Source organism: Anthonomus grandis, chromosome 22 (assembly GCF_022605725.1).
Source record: "Anthonomus grandis grandis chromosome 22, icAntGran1.3, whole genome shotgun sequence".
Taxonomy (NCBI): Eukaryota; Metazoa; Arthropoda; class Insecta; order Coleoptera; family Curculionidae; genus Anthonomus; species Anthonomus grandis.
In genome coordinates this window covers 38,138,416-38,160,978 of record NC_065567.1, presented here as the reverse complement: position 1 = coordinate 38,160,978, position 22,563 = coordinate 38,138,416, and the positions used below count along the sequence as shown (strand labels likewise).

Sequence of the window (22,563 nt, the reverse complement as noted above, 5' to 3'; positions counted from 1 at the left end):
CAATTAAAGGCTTAATTACAGTTATTTTATTGAATATAATTTTTACTGTAGCTTGTGTATTCTATCGACATTTATTGTCGAATTGATATTTTTCAATTCCGATTCATGACGATATTAAGAAAAAACTTTATTAAGGAATTTATAGAAGGATTTTCTAAAGAAGTCGTACGCATATCTTTTGTTATATCGATTCTACTTAAATATTTGTTTATTTAATAAAATCGGAAAGGTGGAAAATAGAAAAACAAATTATAAACTTTTGCAAAAGAATCAGTTCTTCTACACTTTATCAGTTATTTTAATGTCTTACGTGAGTAAAGAGGAGGATGAACAAGTATATATGTTATCTCACACAACTCAAGAACCACTTTAAAAAATATATATATATATGTTAGCTTATGTTATTTAAAACCACCTTATCTCATCGTTCCCAATATAAACAGTACAAGTGCGGACGCTGAAGATTTTGTTAACGCGGCAATTTTTAAAAAGAAAAGGCAGTCTGATTTCGGTCGCGACATAAAAGGCTGTATTTCGCATATTTTTAATGAATAAATCGAGGTTTTTAGAACAATTTGTGTGTTATTTGTGTTGAAATTATCTACAACAAATCGTAAAACCTAACATCAGAAGTGGGATAGCTCCTAGTGAAGCCGATCACAGGAGAAAAGGACCTAAAAAGTGATTTTTTTTTTGTGCGTGTTTAAAAATGGCTGACCAGGAACAACGCGAAAGTTGTGAGAGTGACCGTGCGGGTACGAGTAGCTCAGCCATTATCGGTGGTAGTGATAGTGCATCAATGAACAATCAGATGATGTTGATGTTTAAAATGCAGCAAGAAAGTAACAGTAATTTTCAAAGTCAAATCATGCAAATTTTATCCACCATGGCCAACGCCCAAGCTACGCAAGCTGAAGCGGCGCTACAGTCGTCTGTGGAACAACCGCATGTGCAATCTGTTGCTGTGGTTGGTCCCGGTCCCGAAGTTATGGCAGCAGCGGCATCATCGCAAATTTGCTTAACTATTTTTGATCCTGATGACACGCCGTTCACAATGGTCGAGTGAATGGATGACGTAAGCAGAATTCAAGCCGAGTTGCGAATTTCTGATACGGTAACTGTTTTGAAAGCTGGTCACGCTCTTCGAGGTCGTGCAGCTCGATTTTATCGTCATTGGAAGCCAATTGTTAGAGATTGGGCATCTTTTAGGCGAGATTTTGAGGTAGCATTTCCAGAACAAGGCACGCCAGCTACTCAATTACGTGCCTGTCTAGCAATTATGAGCAACAATTTTGACTCGCTAGTTGAGTATGGAAATGCTAAGTTGTCAGCCATTAGACGGTTTTATGCTGATTTTCCTTGGAGGATAGTGCTGAGTTTAGTAGAGCATGATATTCAAAGTGCTGAGGTGAAAAATCGAATTTGCTTGCAGAGTCCCGAGTGCGATGCGGATCTGTTAAAGTTGTTAGCTGTCTGCGATGCTGCAAAACTAAGCGAGGTAAATCGAGTGAGAGAGTCACGAAAACGGCCAAACAATTCTCGTGAAGATCACCCCGCTCTTTACGGAAAGTGTCGACAATGTCATCGATTTGGACATAAACAGATAGACTGTAAACAAGGTACAGTGTCCAACATGGAAAAGCCTCTTCCTGGCCCTTCTGGAGCAAATACAAACTATCCATCAAGAGATCAGACAAAAACTGTAATGTTAAACACATGTACATATTGCCAAAAGAAAGGACACTCAGAAGACACTTGTTACAAGAAAAATGGGTTTCCAAAACGAGTAATGCTGTCACAAAATACTCGGTTTGTGCAGTCTCCACCTTTAGCTACACTTACAAATGACAGCACTATAACTTCGATTTCCTATTTGGTAGACACTGGGGCAGACATGTTATTAATAATAACATTACGTGACCCACAGCCGGTTGCTTATAAGCCGCGGCATCTATCGTACGGAGAGAGGTTGCAAGTCAAGCAAATCATACAGGAACAACTTGATACTGGAATAATTCGTGTTAGTGAATCTGTTTACGCTAGCCCGATTGTACTAGTTAAAAAAAGGAATGGAGATACGAGACTATGTGTGGATTACAGAGAGGTAAATAAACAAGTAGTGCGGAATAATTACCCATTGCCTCGCATACAAGACCAAATAGATGCACTTAGTAAGGCCAAATATTTTTGCACTCTTGACATGAAGTCGGGGTTTTACCAAATTGAAGTTGAAGAAAAATCCAAACACATTACTGCTTTTGCGACCCCGGATGGATTGTATGAGTATAACCGCATGCCTTTTGGTTTTGTTACTTCGCCGCCTACTTATCAGAAAGCAATTGATAAGGCTGTAGAACTATTAAAAGATGATATCGCATTTGTTTACATTGACGATGTTTTATGCCCAGCGCGCACTATTGAGGAAGGTTTTAATAACTTACGACTGGTTGTTGACGCCTTATCAAAATCGGGATTTGTGCTGAACTTGGAAAAATACAGTTTTTTTAAAACGTCTGTCGAATATCTAGGCGTTATCATTGAAGGCGGTACTGTAAAGCCAAGTAACCGAAAAGTTGATGCGCTTGCACAGACTATTGCTCCTGTCGATTTAAAGGGTGTTAGGCAGTTCTTAGGGTTGGCTGGATATTTCAGACGTTTTGTAAAAGGATTTGCCAGTTTACCTGCACCAATTTCCGCACTGTTGCGTAAAGGACAACCTTTTAAGTGGACAAGTGAGTGCGAAAATGTTCGTTTAGACTTAATAAAACGACTAACAGAATACCCAATTTTAAATATTTTTAATTATGACTTCTATACGGAATTACACACGGACGCGAGTTCCATAGGGTTAGGTGCTGTATTAATGTAAAAAGACTTGGATAATATTTTGTATCCGGTAGCCTATTACAGTAGACGCACTACTGATTGTGAATCGCGTTACCACTCCTATGACTTAGAGACTCTGGCTATTGTAGAAGCAACCCAGTATTTTCGTGCGTATTTGTATGGTATAAATTTTACAATTTATACTGACTGTACGCGCTACGGCTTTAAAAAAAGAATAACACTTTCGTGTGGCCAGGTGGTGAATCAAGTTACAAGACTTTAATTTTGAAATCGAATATCGGCAAGGCTGTAGAATGGCTCATGTGGACTATCTTAGTCGAAATGCGGTTTCGATAAATAGAGTTTCAGTGGCGCGCAGTACGGTTCCAAATAAGGCAAATAAAACAATCGGGGATTATCAAAAAGAAGACGCATTTTGTCAGGCTATAGTAGACAAAACGCAAAGTTTGTCGGGCTACTCAGTGAAGGACGGTTTGGTATTTTTATGCAGTCCGAGTGATGGAATTGATCGGTGTTTCGTTCCAATCGCGGCGCGACTGGATATAATGCGCTTATACCATGGTTCATGATGAATCATCTCATATAGGTGCTGACAAAATGTTGTTAAAGTTACGGGAAGATTTGGCATGGCCGCGCATGGGCAGAACAGTGCGGAAATACCTGGCCAACTGTAGATCTTGTGTTTTGGGAAAATCCTCGAGTGGTAAAAAAAGTGGCATGTCTCAGCAAAAATCCAAGCCGTCGACCAAAATGGATACATGGCATATCGACCATGCTGGGCCATTAGTAAAATCAAATCGGTGCACCCAGATATTAGTGATAATAGATGCGTTCACGAAATTTGTCCGTTTTTGTCCGATAAAGCAGAAAACAACAGAATGTGGCATCAAAGCCCTAAGTAAAGTGTTTCATGAGTTAGGAGCACCAAAACGTATAATAGCAGATCGAGGTACTGCTTTTCTGTCTGGCAAATTTAAAGACTTTTTAGAAGAATGGGCAGTGGAGTTACATTTAATTGCAACAGGAGTTCCACGTGGAAATGGGCAAGTAGAGCGTGTAATGCGCACGCTATTTAACGCTATGCGTGCCGTTTTAAATGAAAAAGATGAGAAGAAATGGAGTAAAATCTTGCCTGATATTGAGGATGATTTTAATGTAACAATAAATAAATCGACGGGCTATGCACCATGGGTGCTAATGTATGGTGAAAATCGATGTCTGAATGCTACAAACCAACTGTTAACTGATGTATCATCTTCACAGCAAAAAGCTCTCGTTATTAAAACCATTAACAGTAATGTAAATGATCGATTAAAGAAAATTACTGAGAAGTCAGCAGAAAGTTTTAATAAGAAGCGTGTTAAAGCAGTGCCATACTCTCGAGGAGATAAAGTTGCTATAGAAAATAGTCAGTTGGCATATGGTGGCAAATTAAAACCCTAATATCAGGGCCCGTTCGAAGTCATTAATTGCCTGCACAATGAGAGATATGTCTTGAGACGAGCAGGAAAGCAAGGCAGAACCACGGTAGCAGCGCACGAGCAATTGCGCGCATGGCCAGATGAGTGCACATAGGCTGTGGCTATTGTGATAAAGAAGTTCCCCATTTAAAATTGTGGGCTTTAAGGTCCCTAAAAAGGTTTTTGGACTGTTCCCCAAACCAATTTTTAGGCTATGTTCCCCAATAGATTTTGGGCATTTTGTTCCCTAAAAAAAAGAGTTTAGGCTGTTCCCTAAACTGATTTTTAGGCTGTTGGTAAAGTGATTTTTAGACATTTAGGTTCCCTAAAAGAATCTTTAGGCTTAAGTTCCCCATTACATGTTGGGCTTTATCTGCTCTAAAAATGTGCATATGAGTTTTAGGCTAAGTTTCTCAACAGTTCCCTAAAAATAAATGTTTAGGCTATTTCATAATTTTTCACTATGGTCCCCATTGTATTTTGGGCTTATAAGATCTTTATAACAAGATCCCCAAAAATTCTTTTGGGCTATATTTTTTTTTTTGTTGTTGTTTTGTTTTAAATTGTTTACACATAAACAAAATAGGTCAGGAAGTTAGAAGGTCGAGGACGCCCAATGTCAGGAAGGCCGTGTTAGCTTATGTTATTTAAAACCACCTTATCTCATCGTTCCCAATATAAACAGTAAAAGTGCGGACGCTAAAGATTTTGTTAACGCGGCAATTTTTAAAAAGAAAAGGCAGTCTGATTTCGGTCGCGACATAAAAGGCTGTATTTCGCATATTTTTAATGAATAAATCGAGGTTTTTAGAACAATTTGTGTGTTATTTGTGTTGAAATTATCTACAACAAATCGTAGAAGCTAACATATATAAATATCAAAATTTAAACTGGCATAGTTTCTGCCTATAATTAATCTGTGTTTTACAATAAAATTTTAACCTATTTATACTAAATCTAACTGCTGACTACGTGAGAACTCGTCTTTATCTTGTAGATTCCATAATATGGTGTGATCCGATTCAAGGATGCTGATTTAGCGGTTCCCATGAGAAAGGTCGCCCACATGCATGGGAAGATCCAATATAACAGCTCCCCATCAAATAAAAAAGTTGATGCTATGTAACAACTTTTAAATTGAGCTTAACTGGATGGTTTCTTCCTGGATCGGGTCTTCTGGATGGATGCTGGTTCGTCTCTTGGGGACCAGTCTTTTTAGTAGATCGGTTCCAGGTTTTGGTCGTGGTGGTGAGTCATCGGTTGCAGGAAGGCTTAGTCTAAGGGGCTTGCGACGTCGACACTTGCAGAATATGTACAAAACGATGAGGGTTACTACCAAAATTATTGTCAGGATAGTAAACCAGTGGACATGCTTGGTTATAAAGGGCTCTTGGATTAGCTTCTCCAGTTGCTCGGAGTACTGATTTAGCTTATGTTGAGCCACATTAAGGTCGTCAGCATTGAGGTTGCTGAGCTTAAGGGGCTTCAGTTCGGGAACATGGAAGTTTGACAAGTGATCGGTAACTGGGTACTCTGCCTCAGTAGCTGTGCTTCACATATTGCATCGCTATCTAGGGGATATTGTAGGAGGTTGAAACAAATGTAGCTATTGATTTGAACCAGTTTGCAGTTATCCAGGCTTGGAGGTGAAATGTATAGTAGAGAATCGTCATCACGCGCAATCTATTTATTTATTGTTGGGATTACATGAGAGAGACCTGTTCGACTATCCAAAATTGGGATAGGAAAGTTTCGGTATAGGGTATAGGTTTCAGGTTCAAGTAATGGAATGTTAAGCACAAATACTATTTTGTTTTCAGTTTGAAAGACTTGCAATTCTATTACATCAAGATACTGAGCAGCGTATTGAAGGTAGGTGGGGAACGGTAAATTATTCTTTGAAAGAGATCGCGAGACTTCTTGTAGAGAATTGATCAAATCCCTTGGGTTTATGATTGAGCTATGTAAAATCTTTAGGCGAGCAAGCGTTACGGAGTTTAAAAGATCATTTAAGTAACTTTCCAAATAAACATAGCTTTCCATTAAAAACTCCAAAAAAACTTATAAAATTCATATTCTTCATGAACTCGGAGAAGATGATTTTGATAGGAGAATTCAATTTTGTGAAGTGATGTGCCAGCGAATTGTCGACGATCCCCATTTATTGAAGAACATTTGCCTCAGTGACGAAACTACCTTTTTTTTAAATGGCCTGGTGGACAGACATAACTGTAGATACTGGGATAATGAAAATCCGCATGTTTTTCGGGAAGGCCATACCCAATATCCCCAAAAAATTAATGTTTGGGTAAAAATTTATGGGAATGAAATAATCGGGCCATTTTTTTTTGGAAGAAAATTTGACTGGCGAAATTTATTTAAACCTTTTAGAAAATGCAATATACCCTTCCATCATCCAATCTATGGAAAATCAAGTAGTTCAACATGGTGCTATATTATTGAGTGAAACTAATATACATTTTCAGCAAGATGGAGCTCCCGCGCACTACACTTTGGTAGTTCGAGAGTGGCTTGATGAAAATTTTCGAGAAAAGTGGATTGGCAGACGTGGTGCAATCGAATGGCCTGCGCGGTCTCCGGACCCAACCCCACTAGACTTTTTTCTTTGGGGCTACTTAAAAAGCAAAGTTTATAAAACCCCACCTGAGAGTATTGAGAATTTAAAAAATAGAATAATTCAAGAATGCAGAGAAATTAGCGGGCAGACCCTTGCCAATGTTCGTAAGGTGTTTGAAAATAGGCGTTTTTATTGTCTTGCCAATAACGGCGCGCATTTTGAACATTTAATAAAATAAATTTGTTAAACTAATTAAATTTGTTTCTCTACCCTACCGATTTACACTTTAATTGCTTTTTGGTCAATCAATGGTCAATTTTATTTTTTTTTACAACCATTGATAGCATAGTGAATGTCCTTTAAAATAATGGGGTAGCCATTTGACATACCAAAGTTTGGTGTAAATAAAATATTCATTATTTCTAGACATTTTCGCTAACTAAGCAAATAGTTTTTTATTTTTAATAAAATTGTTTTTTGTAACACATTTACCGATTTCATTTTCTTTGGTACCGTTGAATAGAGAATTTTACGATCCTTACTATGATGTATCACACGATGGGGGTTCCCATTTGACATATTAAAGTGAGGTTAGCTGGAGGTGAGGAGGTGATTGACAGAACTTCAGTAAATGCATAATTAAACGTCCCCCTGTATATCTAATTTGACGTGTTTTTTTTTTTTTTTTTTTTTTTAAGAAAGTTATTAAGGGTGGATTGTTTTGAAATGAAAGCACTGTATATTCATTATTTACCTAAATGGCTATTGGCAATGTTAGAATTAAGTTACATTCATTGTTTGCTGATGACGCCAGTGTGGAGACAGCTGATGACGCTGATACGACGAAACTAATAAAGATGTTGAATTAAATCTTGACATTTTTTATTTTAAATTCATTTTATTTTTTGAATATGATATAATAATAATATCATTCCATTTAAAGTTTTTAGAGAAAAATCATTTTATCCTGGTTCGATATTTAAGAGCAAAAATACGCAGAATTATGGTGCAATTATCGAAGTAATATTTTTTTATAACTTTTATGGGGATAAAGTCTAATTTTTAAACTTGTCGAACCATTGTCTGGGCAAAACTGGGCAAAGCTGAGCTGTCAAACACTGGGCTAGCTAAAGTACCTTGGTTTTATGTGAGAAGTTGCTTCCAATGTTGCAGAAAATCTTTGCTTCTGTTCAAATATATTTCAATGTATATTGTGATTGGACCAACTCTGTAATGCTATTCCTGATCTGGAAACCTCTGGTGTTCGGGCCCATTTTCGGTGTTTTTTTGTTCTGACTTCCAGTGGTCGCTTTGTCTCGCCTATGGATGACTCCACATTTACAAAGGGTTTGGTACGCAGTTCTTGGTATCCAGTAGGCATTCTAGGTAAGTTGTCGAAGTGTAAGCAGTCTTGACGTTCTCCTAATTTTCTCCACACTTCCTTTGATGTACGGAATCGTTAAAAATCCCGTAAGATCCTCTAGTTGCTGTGGCAGTTTCCATGTTATTTCTGCTGATTTTCTAATAGTTTTCTTTATTAGTTTGCTTGGATACGCGTTCTGCTGAAATTCTTTGAGGATGTTTTCTACTTCCCTGTTGAGGTCAACATTGTTATTTCATATTATCGCTGCTCTCCTATACAGGGTTTTAATGATTCCCACTTTTGTTGAACCAGGATGATTGGAGTTGTAGGTCGGTATTGTCCTGTGTGTATTGGTTTGGACTATACTGATATCCTTAGCCGTTTAACGTTGCTCTTTACAGGAACATCTAAGAAGAGCAGTGCTGACTTAGTTTCTAACTTCATCGTGAACTTGATGCTTGGTCTTACATTATAATATTGATGTGCCACAGAAAGTTTGCTAGCTCTGTATCGCCGTTGTCGTAAGTAATCAATCGTATCCAAGCCACAACTTGGATCCGGACTCTGTCGCTGTCCTAATTTAATATTTACCTAAATGGCTATTGACAATGTTGGAATTTACAGTTAAATTCATTGTTTGCTGATGACACCAGTCACCATTCTCGAACTGAGCTGTCCTAATTTAATAGCGTGCCTCTCGAACCACTCCATGTATGTTGGCCATGACTGAAGACAACGGTGAGTTCGTTGGAAGTCCTTCGACCTGGGCATAAAATAATCTTTGGGCTAGCGGTCGAGTCAGGGATTTAAAAATATATTCAATATTTGTCGACCACTTTTATCAACCGATTTTTCACCCTTAAAGAGAAACGTCCTGTACAATAGGTTAGCTAAACAGATGGCTGGTGCTGTACCAACCAAACTAAAACTCTTTTTCTACATTATATATTAGGTTTATTTTGCTAATATTGCTTGCTATTATTGGTTATTTAAATTTTATTATTTTTTTAAATTTTATAAACATTTATAATGTACAAATAAAGATCTTTATTATTGTTATTAATAAGCCATAAAAAAGTTGTATCAGTTTAAAATTCGATAAAATTAATAATATATATTCAAAAATTTAAAAAACGATAGTAATTTCGAAAGGCTAGGTCAATTTAGTATTAATTATACAGGGTTTCCAGCTTTTTTATAGCAGGTTAATAATAAGTTTAAGAAGAAACTATTTTTTTCTCTGAAACTTCGCCATCCTCGAAAACTAATCATTGTAGTGTAGATACAGGATGGAAATTTGAAAACTTACACTGAAAACCTGAGAAATATATCTATAAAATAATCTTTATTATATGCTTGTAATACCTTCTCTGAAATTACCCTATAAAGCTACCTCCGATGTATGTACATTTACGTAGTTTTTGGGGATGCAGGGAACTGTTTTTTGCTTCACACTATAAATAAATCCGCTTAAAAACTAAATTACATAGGCAAGGTCTAGAAAATATTTGTACATCTTACCATATAGTTAGCCATAAGACTAAATCTTGGATTCCAATTATTATTTATTATGCAGCATACTGTAAAAAGATGTTTCCGAAAACCAAATACATTAAAACTAATGCGAAGAATGTTTTATTCATAAATGGTCACACAAACGTCAAAATTTAAAAGTTTGATAATTATGTTTAGTTTTTTGATCACATTGAATACAAAAAAAAAAGCGAAAACAAATTTTATGTTTTTCTTTTTAAATTGTTAAATAAAACAACAACGTAAAAAGTACGATACTATTTTTATATTTTTCATATTTTACACTTACAAAAACTGTGAAACTTAAGTAAGGTTTGCATAAATATTGCTTTTTTAAAAATTGATAAAACAGTTTTAATAAATACAATGAATATTATCTAATTAGATAACGGCGATTATATTATTTAAGCTTAAGAAAAAACTAAAGCTGCAAAATGTAGAAAGAAGCTGAGGGTTACAGTATGCCTAAATAGATCTATTAAAAATTATCCGTAACATATTATTATTCTTTCTTACCCTATGCCAAAAATTAAGTGTTTCAAATTTAACTTTATAATATTCAGTTAAAAGTGAAACAATTATTACACACTGCATTAAATTTCAATGTAGCCATGTGGTTAATAAACGAAAAATAGAGTCCTACCTTCTTCAACATATTTGCGTAAGATTATTATTTGGTTAGTATTATATACTATAAATTTGAGCATAAATCTAAGTCACATTTCCTTTTTGCTAATCTATCTATAAGCAAAATATTGATTCTTAAAATATTTCAAAAGATGTACAATAAATGTATTTTTAAATAGCTAATTTTAAAAAAATCAAACACAAATTAATACCAATGTAAAAATCATAATATAATACATTAGTAATAAAATCGTAATTTAATTATAATAAAACATGTTCATAAAGCAACCACAATTTTCCAAGCATCATAATGGTTAATCTTGCTAGGCGATAAGTTACAAATCATTTCTGGAAGATTCTCTTACAAGGTTTTATTAAAGGATTTTGTTCTATCAATGGGGCAAAATAATAACATTAACATTAGGGCAAAAAATCCACAATATTTAAGATCAGCATAATGAAAATATAAACAACATATGTAACTCGTGGCTAAAGGTCTTGTGAAAGTTAAGGATCATTAGAAATCACTGCCTTTGGCTACTTGCACGTAATATATATGTTGTAATTTACATGTCTCCGTATACTTCTATAAAAGAATTCAATAAGAATAAAAATTAATATTTTTTTATTATATTGAAATCTATGTCCTGTCTTTATTATATTGACAGTGACCTGACTTTCTTGAATTTCAACTGAGAGAATCGGAAACGGTAATTTTTCATAAATGCCAAAAATGTAAATTTAATAAGAAAAATAAAAAAAAAACCCAAAACTTGAGGATCCTAATGTGCTAAATTGGATAATTCGTCGCCTAAAAATAATAACAAGGCAGCATTTGCTCTTGCTAAAATATTTTATATTTTTAATTTTACAAGATGATACGCCTAGAGAAGGAATTTATTTTCTATACGATGTCACGCTACTGGACTGGAGACTTCTCCCCATCCAAAATGCCTATACAAAATTACCGATAAGAAGATAAATATTTTTACAGGCACATGGTTAAATTATTAAAATAAGATAAAGATCATTTTTACGGAAATAAAGTTTTAATTTACAAAAGCCCAATAAAAAAGTGACGCGAGGAGAAATTCATCTACGATAAATTTTATAGAAGAAAACGGCGCAACGTTGCTTGCAATTTTTCGCGATTCCAATACTTGTTTTATGAAGCTACAAATTAACCAAAGTATCTTGGCTTCCGAGATGCGCAGAAAAAAGAGCCATTGATTAACGTATAATACACGTATGCGTATAAAATGGAGGGTTTTAAGCAGTTGTATTCTTCGATTTTAGAATAAAATATGCATTTTTAAATATATTTAAACTTGTACAACAGTTCTTTTTTAGAAAAAAACATGAACCGAACGAATCTGAAACACTATGATAAATGCTCTAAGCACTACGAATGAACTGTTTTAAATGAGCTTTCCACTGTCGTGCTATTGCGCATCATAAAAGCTACTTTGGTCGATTTGTAGCAGTTTTTATTAATACTTATGCGTTTAAATTAATTTATATCCGTGATATTTTTATCCTTACTATTGTTATAAATCGATTTTTGTTATTTTAAAATGTTATATAAAAAATGTGGTTTATTGTTCAATGTATTTCCTAATTTTTCAATCAGGATTACTATACATTTTATATTCTGTATTATTAAAAAGGTCTATACGAGTTTGGATATCTAGAAGGAAGATTTCTTTCAAGATAGTCAACCACATGTTTCCATTGAAGCATTTCACAAAATTCTATAATTTTTTTGTCTACATCTTCACTGGGCTTATCTTCTTGAAGTTTAAACAGATATTTTAATACCCGTCCATATTGTTTTTTAACAAACGCATGCCAGGTTGCAAAATATAATGCGTGCGAGGTTAACACCTAAAAAAAAAGAAAATACAATAAGCACAAGGTGCACACACAAATGTATGTACTAAAATCAATTTAATAAAAAAACCTGTCATAAACTTTATTCTAACACTTCTAACTATACAGGACAAGTAACACTCTTTATATTCATGCTAATGATCCGCGTACCTATTTTAAACAAGGTAAAAGATCGGTAGCATCAAAACAATAATGAAATAGAAACAATATATCATCTCCGTTTATTTGAGGCATAGAGCAGTGACAAAGTAGGAGATTTTTGAAGTTGTCTCTTGTTGACCATTTACGATTTGCGTCATGCTTCGGGAATTTCAGCGAACATCGCTACAAATTAGACTTAATATGAATTTAAACAACACAACGATCATGAGTACAGAAGACATCCGGGTAACTGTTAACGACCAGCCCCTGAAGTTATTTCAGAATATATTTACTCAGATCACCAAATTCAGCTTCAGCAAAAAATATCAATCTTCTGAAGTCATAAGAAGAATAGGCCTTTCCTGGGCAGTTTCATTCAGCTCACATATGGACTTGAGACAATGACAATTATCCGTAAATTTTAAACAGGCCGCAAACCACCCAACGAGCAATGGAAAGGGCTATGGTAGGAATCACTTTAAAGGATTAAGTTCGCAACGAGAAGAACTTCGTAGAAGAACTGAAGTGACGGATATATTAAGCCTTGTGGCACAACTGAAATGGAGATAGTGGACATATAGCAATGTTGGATGACCAAAGATACATGTTACAGAATATAGGATAAAAAAAACAAAGATACAGGATACATATGATATTCATCTGGCGTCCAAGAAAGACCAAGCGGAGCATTGGTAGACCCTGGAGAGGACGGCGAGCCGATATCCAAAATGTTGCAAGAAAAATGTGGATCCCGACTGCTAGGGATAGAAGAGCATGGAAAGATTTGGAAGACACCTCTACATCCAGAAGTGAATAAACAGGAGCCGAGAAGAAGAAGAAGAAGAAAAACTTGTTGACATGGGCTTCTGCTTATTAGCAACTTATTATTCATCCAGAATGCTTGGGCCTTGACATTTCTTTCGCTGAACTGTTCTTCACTAAAAAAAACTACCTATATGATAACACAACTATATAGATGTAAAAAACTCTCAACAAAAGTGCTGCTAACACTCAAAGTATTCGAGCCTCTTCTATATCAAATTAACGACGAAAAAAACGATGACCTGTAAACATCACTGTTTACATAAAATTTGAAATGACTGAAAAATAATTTGTCCTAGGTATAGGATATTATACATAAATATTTCGATTTAGATATTAGGTAACGTATTTACATTTTCACGTATAATTTAAAAATGTAATAATAAGGATGTTGCAATTAAGTAAACATGTACTGCCGGCATAATCGGAAAAGCCAAAACCTTAAAAAAAATTTAATTGTGTATCGCCCAAAGACCCTATTATGTTGCCAAATTTTTAATATTAAGGTATAATCAACTGAACCAGTTCTCAGAGGACCTTCCCATACACATACAAAAACCAGAAGTTCATCGGTAAGATGGTATCGGAATAGAGGAAAGTGGCTATGTTGCTCGAAAGATAGTACAAAACAATCAGATATATTTAGAGCAAAATATTTATTATTAGCAGAGCGCTTTCGCCGTATGGGCCATCATCAGTGCTTGTCAGTTATGCACACGAGTTCTATATAGTGGGAAAAACATTTTCACAAGTTAAAACAACATTTAAGAACATTCAAGACTACAAATAAAACACCATTTAATGTAAAAGGACGCACACTATTTAAAAAACAGGGAGACGTTACTCCTTAAGTTTAAATATCTGAGAAATATGAAATTTATTATTTCCAATTTGCAAAAGATTTTAGAGAGTGCGGGAGTACTAAATTGATACATATGTATATCTGACAATAAATACTTAAAAATATATTACTTGTACGAATAACTTAACAACTTATGAACTGAGAGTTTGTGAAAAGCCTATAAGAAAATACCTATTACCATATATACAGGGTGTCCCGAAATTACATCGCAATATTTTGCCAGCCGCATCTTTGTCTAAAAATAAGACAAAAAGTCCATATACAGTATGGTTCAAAAGTGCATCGTTTTTAAGTTACAGGGTGTTTTATGAATCATGTTAAAGATGGTTTTTTGTTAATATGTCCAGAACGCCTAGTTGTAATCTTTTGAAATTTTCAACATTTACTATTGGTTTTATTAAAAACTGATATTGCAACCATTTTTGCCAAAATGTATACAGGGTCGTGTAAAATAAGTGGTCGGTAAAGTTTAAATTGTTAAAACTTTTTTTCTAGCAACTCCGTGATAATTTTGGTATTAGAATTGAAAAGAACAAACATTTTTACATAAAAAAGGTGCTCTGGTCTAATTTCGATAGGAGCTTCCGTTTTCGAAAAACTAGATGTAAATGTTTTGCAAAGAGAACGCGTAAGTTATTTTGGTAACAGTTAATAAAATTAAAAAGCATCTTAAAAATCCGTTGGGGATAAACATGACCTAAGACTATCACAAATACTTTATTTAAGATCAAAAATTGTTTTTCGAGTTCAATTGTTTTTTTTTAATGTAATTGAATAGGTAAAAAAAAGGAACAATTCATTTATTACGTAAAAAAAACATAAAAACACCAAACAAAAAAGCACAAATTACAACAAATGTTCAAAGTGGTTTCCATTTTGCTGAAGACACAATCTTGCCCTACGCGTTATTGCGCGAGTAGCCCTTAAAACAAAACATGGATTTCTCTTTATTTCATTAACAGCCCAATTAATCCTTTGCATCAGTTGTTTACGGGTATTTATCTCCACGTCATATACCAACTCATTTAAATGTCTCCATAAATAATAATCTAACGAAGTTAGATCTGGAGATCGAGGAGGCTAATTTATAGGACCACCTCGACCAATCCAACGTTCAGGAAAATGGGTATTCATCCACTCACGCACATTGCGACCAAAATGAGCAGGCGGTCTTGTTGAAAAATCATGTTTTGGCTTAAGATAAGAGGAACTTCTTCCAGAAGCTCCACAAGATTATTTTCCAGCATATGAAGATAATTCTCCGAAGTTAGCCGATTGGGTAATTCTATCGGGCCAATAAGTTGGTCCCCGATTAATCCCGCCCACAAATTTACCGAAAACCATCTTTGAAAATTACTACGCCTTATGGCTCTTGGATTTTGATCTGCCCAAAAATGCATATTATGCATGTTAAATGAACCATTTCGTGTGAAAGTGGCTTCGTCCGTCCATAAAATAGAAGGAATTAAGTTTGGATTATTAATTCTCATTGACAAAATTGGATCCTCAACGGAAAATCGTCTGGCTCTAAATCTTGGACCCGCTGGTAATGAAACGGATGTAACCCTTGGGATCTTAGCATTCTTCCAATCTAATAAAAATTAAATTACTATCGTATTACTATCGTAAGTAATTAAAAAAATTACTTAACAATAAGTAATTTTTTTAATTACTTACTATAGAGCGAGGGATATGTGTGGCTCTTGACACATTTCTTATACTTGCCCCCGGATTTTCTTCAAAAACATTGTCTAAATTATAATCTTCTTGTGGACAAGGCCCACGAGCTCTCTGAAAACTTCCGTTATTGCATAAATTTCGGTGAGTCTTTATAAAAACTTGACGATCTGGAACATGTCTTAGGGGAAATCTTCGGCGATACTCACGGACAGCCGTTAAAGAACTGCCATTACACAAACCACAAACAAAATACATGTCAGCTAACTCTTGATTTGTAAATCTATCCATATTTTTTGAAAAATGAATCACAAAAAAGAACTAATTTACTTTACTGCCAAAGCAAATTTAAAAAATGTGAAATGTCAACAAAACGTTAAACAAAATTTAACAAATATACTAATCGTCAACAAACACAGCCAACTATTATTTTACAAGATGTTATTTGTAGTTATTTTTTGAAATATCAATTCATGATTTGAAAACATCTTGTCGAACTTGCATTGTCTTATTTATTTAATGTAACACTATACACGTGTTGAGACCATGCAAGTTGAAGACAATGCAAGTTCGACAAGATGTTTTCACTGTACCATTGTCTACCACCTTCAAAAACAATTCATGGTTTATTATTAATTGATTTTTTCGAAAACGGAAGCTCCTATCGAAATTAGACAAGAGCACCTTTTTTATGTAAAAATCTTTGTTCTTTTCAATTCCAATACCAAAATTATTACGGAGTTGTTAGAAAAAAAGTTTTAACAATTTAAACTTTACCGACCACTTATTTTATACGACCCTGTATACATTTTGGCAAAAATGGTTGCAATATCAGTTTTTAATAAAACCAATAGTAAATGTTGAAAATTTCAAAAGATTACAACTAGGCGTTTCGGATATATTAACAAAAAACTATCTTTAACATGATTCATAAAACACCCTGTAACTTAAAAACGATGCAATTTTGAACCATACTGTATATGGACTTTTTGTCTTATTTTTAGACAAAGATGCGGCTGGTAAAATATTGCGATGTAATTTCGGGACACCCTGTATATATGTAGTAGAAAATAAAGTAATATTATAAATTAATGTGACTTCAATAAAATTAGTTATGAGCCGCCATTAACAAAAATAAATTATTGTCCATTAATATCGCAAATTATTGAAAAATATTAATGGTAAATATGATTCAAAAAAACCTTCTTCGTGAGTCTTACCTTTAAATCATTAGGATCAACAAATTTAACCATTGATTTCCAAACAGTGGAAATTTCGTCCATTATATTCTCAGGAGCTTCATTTAAAACATGAAGCTTACATAAGGCTATACCTTTCCTTATCAAGCTCTCTAAATATACATTCTTTTGCTGCTCCATATGCCTTAAAAATACATAAGAAATCAGATCAAAAAATCGGACATCAATCTTTTCCAAGGAAATATATACAGGGTTACTGGTAATTCGATACATTCCTTTGGAGATGTGATAGGGGAGGGGGTAAGAAGTAAATTGAGCCCTAATATGTATTATGCAAAAGTTGATAGTTTTCGACATATTTAATTTTTTCTGTTTTTCTTCAAGATGTAGACCTTAGTGGTTTAAAAGGCAGTTTCCAGAAAATCCGCTGTATATTTTTTAAACTTTTTAGGCAAAATACATGCTCAACACAATATTGTTACGTTTGTAATGGCAAAAGTCCCGCAAATAGTTGTAACCATACGTAAATTCTCGATGCAAAGTGTAATTTTTTTTTCTTAAATAAAATACTACACTTTCTAGTGGATATTTTTTGAAAAAAAATTATGCTACATTCTTCAAAATTTCCTTAAAACTTCCTTATTACCTAAGCTACCTCACAGGATACAAATGCTTAAAAGTTAGGTGACATGGTTTTGTATTTTTATTATAAATTGTAAAGTAACGCATTTATCATTACCTTCACAAATCTTGTTCAAAATGAGAGCCTCTATTGCGAATACAGGCTCGGCAGCGCCTTCTCATTTCAGTCTTTGTTGTTCTAGTTGTTATGGTATTCCTGATCTGCTGGGCAGCGTTGGTTATTCTTTAGATAAGATCTTCCCGGGTAATTATTGGGGTTGCATAAACCAGTGCTTTCATTTGACCCCATATGCTATAATCAAGCGGGGTTAAGTCAGGGCTTCGTGCTGGTCAAGCTATTGGACCTGACCTACCAATCCAACGATTCGGGAAACGTTCATCCAGGAACTGCCGAACTGACCGCCGAAAATGAGCTGGACAGCCGTCATGTTGAAATATCATTCGTCCTCTAACGGCGAGAGGAATATCGTCAAAAAGATCTTGTAGGTCATGTCGTAAAAAATTTTCATAAATATCCCCGTTTAAATGGTCTGGGAAAAAATGTGGTCCTATTACATCCCGGCCAATAAGTCCCATCCACACATTTACAGAAAACTTTCTTTGAAAACTGGTTTCTCTTGTTAAACGGGGATTTTCTTCGGCCCAAAAATGAAGGTTATGAAAATTTGTAATGCCCTCATGACTAAACTTTGACTCGTCCGTCCACAAAATGTCGGTTAAAAAAGTTCTATTGTCTGCATCAGAATTTATAATAAATCTGCAGAATTCTACCCTTCTTATCGGGTCTCCTTCTTCCAATCCTTGGACAGGCGTATAATGGTAAGGATGGCTTCCCATTTGCCGAATCGTGGACCAAACTTTCCATTGCGATGATCCTGTTTGCTGCGCTACGGCATTAGTGGATGTGGTTGGATCGTCTTCAAAATGTCTTAATATTTCCTCCTCATCTTCTGCTCGATATACGCGAGGAGCGCCAGCGTCACCTCTCCTTGGTTTTACGGATCTAGTTTCAGCGATAGCTCGGTAGGTCGAAGCGAAAACACGGACATTTGGAATGCGGCGGTTCGGAAAGCGACGTTGGTATTCTCGGCGAGACTCCGCGGCATTACCATTGCAAAACCCATAAACAAACATAATATCTGCATATTCAGCGTTAGTAAACGTGGCCATAGCGCAGAAACCAATAGAATACCTTCTTTGAAAACACGAGAAAAATAAACTCGAAACTCGTAATTTAACTACTTTCCACAACAATTATTGCTGTCAGACTATCTACACATCAAATTTTTAACAATAAAATTAAAAAAACAAATTGTTGCTATAGTACTTAAATACCATAGAAGTAAATACCACTTGGCATTTTTCAAGTGCGTTCTTACTATTAATAATAAAAATACAAAATTCTGTTAAAATTTTTGGTAGCATTTATAGCCTATGAGTTAGCTTAGATAATAAGAAAGTTTTACGTAAATTTTGAAGAATGTAGCATAATTTTTTTTCAAAAAATATCCACTAGAAAGTGTAGTATTTTATTTAAGAAAAAAAAATTACACTTTGCATCGAGAATTTACGTATGGTTACAACTATTTGCGGGACTTTTGCCATTACAAACGTAACACTATTGTGTTGAGCATGTATTTTGCCTAAAAAGTTAAAAAAATATACAGCGGATTTTCTGGAAACTGCCTTTTAAACCACTAAGGTCTACATCTTGAAGAAAAACAGAAAAAATTAAATATGTCGAAAACTATCAACTTTTGCATAATACATATTAGGGTTCAATTTACTTCTTACCCCCTCCCCTATCACATCTCCAAAGGAATGTATCGAATTACCAGTAACCCTGTATTTTTAACCACAACCACATGATAGGTATCAGTATTAAATTATACAGGGTGTTCGAAAAATAGACGGAGATATTTCAATGGGTGATTCCTTGTAAAAAAATATGAGAAAAAATTTCTATAAACATGGGTCCGGAAATGCATAGTTTTCAAGAGACAGGGTTATCAATTGTTTTTAAAAATATTATTTTTTTATTAATATTAAAAAAAATATTTACTCGACTTTTTTGAAATTTGGCAGTATTACTTGTTGTATTAAGAGGCTAATTTAGCCCTAATAAGATTAAAATTATAAGGTCCAGTGGCGTCCCGGGGGACATCTTAGCAAATATTATTGGCAAAAAAATGTACACCATTGCCTTTCTTTCAACTTTAATATTTGTTGTTTGATTAAACATTTCAAAATACAACTTTTTCGCCTCTTGTATTTTTTTCGTATCTCACTTCGTTTTGGACAAAAAAAAATACCGTTTTATTGCATGCCACTGGACAAAATTGGTTTATTCATTTTTGGTAAAAAAATCACAGGTGCCTTAAAAAACAAAAAATCAAAAACATTTCTAGGAGCTTTTTATTGCAACAACAAATGTTGGAAATGTCCACCATCCATTTCTGTACTCGACGAAACATTAAACGACGCACTCGAGCTAAAATTTGAGGTCTATTTCTCACTTCTTCGCAAGCATTTACAATTTTATTTCTTAACTCTTTTACTGTTTGTATGGGACTAGCATAAACCAGACTTTTAGGGTGTCCCCATAAATAAAAATCTATTGGATTTAAGTCAGGGGAGCGAGGTGGCCATTGAATTGGTCCACCTATTCCAACTCAATTTTCCCCAAAAGTGTTATTGAGATGAGTTCTACCCGCTATACTAAAATGAGGAGAAGCTCCATCGTGCATAAAAGTTGTTTGATTACGTACATTTAGAGGAACTTTCAGCAGTACGGCCAATTCTTTTTGAAGAAATTCTAAGTAAGATTCGCCGTTTAATCTTAAGGGTAAAAAGAAAGGTCCAATTAAATTGTCATCATCCACACATTTAAAGAAAATTGCTCTTGGTGGCGACATTGTACGTAAGCATGGGGATTTTCGTCACTCCATACATGAGTTCGTTCAAAAACGAACGAACGTTCAAAAACTTCACGAAAAATAAATAAGAAAATTTACCTCTTTCCCGCAATCTACGGTCTACGCTTTCAAAGATTTTACTATCTGGAAGTTGCCGTTAGGGAAACGCTTCTGCATACAGGCGTCTCGCTGCATAACAATTACTGTAAGCAGGTGCATACATTACATGCACGTCTATCATTTCCCCAAAACTGTAATTTTCCATCGCAAAAACCAAGATAAAAACTTTTTAGAGAAATTTCAACAAGAAAATTAGGTAACTAATTATTTTCTAGGAGAACTGAGGCTTGTCAATGTTAAACCTTCATGCAGAAATGAAAAAAACGCAATGGCGTACATTTTTTTGCCAATAATATTTGCTAAGAGGTCCCCCGGGACGCCACTGGACCCTATAATTTTAATCTAATTAGGGCTAAATTAGCCTCTTAATACAACAAGTAATACTGCTAAATTTCAAAAGAATCGATTAAATTATTTTTTAATATTAATAAAAAAATTATGTTTTTAAAAAAATTTATCACCCTGTACCTTGAAAACTGTGCATTTCCGGACCCATGTTTATAGAAACTTTTTCTCATATTTTTTTACAAGGAATCACCCATTGAAATATCTTGTCTCTTCGTCTATTTTTCGAACACCCTGTATATAAAAAAAAATTAATTCTTACGTTTTGTGTTTAACGGCATCAGGTCTTAAATCAGTTTTGGTGGCAAGAAACTCTAAAATAGACTCTTCGTTGACATTCTCTAGTACCTTTTCACATATATTTATGACTTTTCTAACGTCTCCTGCATTTTGCGTAAGTTTTCTTTTAAGGGTTGGTAGAACTTTTCTATCTAACGGGTCGATTAATTGCAGAAATGACAAATGAAGAGGTAGATGGTTGGGATACGTTTTGGCGAGTTCTTCATATACTTTTTCGCCGGTTTCTTTATCTATAATATAAACATAAAATATGATTAATAAATTAATGTTTAGAAAAGAAATATTTGTATAAGTGGTTTTAAAATATCTCGGTAAATTAAAATAATACAGTAGAATTCAAATATCGAAAATATAAATCTATTTGTTAACCGGTTAAAGTTCTAGAAAACGGAATTAAAGTACTGGATGGTAAAAAGATCGAACATTTCAAACAAAACCTATAAATTCTCCCGGTAGCGACCTCTGACGTAAACACTACCCACTAGAAAAGAAATTTATGATTCACATATCCTCGGACCTAAGTACAATTGAAAGCTTGGATGTGTTGTTTAAAAAGTGGTAGGCGGTGTGCAGGGAAATTTTATTTGGTGGAAGTATTGTGAACGTGTTACGTAAACCTTATGCCGGGTTTTAACCAAGCGGATAAGACAAAAATAAAACAAGAACTGTCCGTTTGAACGGAAAATTCGAACAGTTTTGTTTTGAAATTGTTTCAAAACTCTTCGTGTACCCAACGGACTTTTTGTCGTGTGTTTATGAAGACAGATCTCCAAAAAAATCTCGTAATTCTTACTTTCAGGTCAAGGATAGATTCTACGCCCAAGACGAAGGACTTCCGATGGGTTCATCTCTTTCCCCAGTAATAGCAAACATCTTCATGGAATGGTTCGAGGAACATGCAATAGATGCCTCCCATTGCAAACCCAAGCTCTGGCTTCGATATGTGGACGACACCTTCATCATCTGGGACAAAGAGGAAAAAGCACTTCAGGAGTTTCTGCTTCACCTCAACAGTTTCAGACCAATAATCAAGTTCACGATGGAGACAGAGAAGGACTCAGCTCTACCTTTCCTAGATGTCCTCGTTAAAAAGGTCGGCGGAAATCTACGAACTTCAGTTTATAAAAAACCAACACACACGGGCCAGTATCTGCACTATGAGTCCAACCATCCTGCAACCACCAAAGTAGGCATCATAAGATCCCTCTACATACAATAGAGCTCGAACCATCCGTAGAAACG

The 22,563-nt window shown here is 34.7% G+C and overlaps 1 protein-coding gene across 3 annotated transcripts in view; it reads right to left on the bottom strand.

The window, feature by feature from the left end:
• Positions 1-10,226: 10,226 nt before the first annotated feature.
• The window catches only part of LOC126748520 (tripeptidyl-peptidase 2), a 48,306-nt gene continuing 35,969 nt past the window's right edge, over positions 10,227-22,563 (bottom strand). For 2 of the 3 annotated variants that reach the window (XM_050457808.1, XM_050457809.1), the window contains exons 11-13: positions 21,284-21,551; positions 17,021-17,183; positions 10,227-12,292 (exon numbers count right to left, since the gene is read on the bottom strand). In XM_050457808.1, coding sequence (XP_050313765.1) covers positions 12,068-12,292; positions 17,021-17,183; positions 21,284-21,551 — 656 coding nt within the window. In that variant the 3' untranslated portion in view covers positions 10,227-12,067. The remainder of the gene's footprint in view (positions 12,293-17,020; positions 17,184-21,283; positions 21,552-22,563) is intronic. The other variant, XM_050457810.1, reaches the window with a different exon arrangement.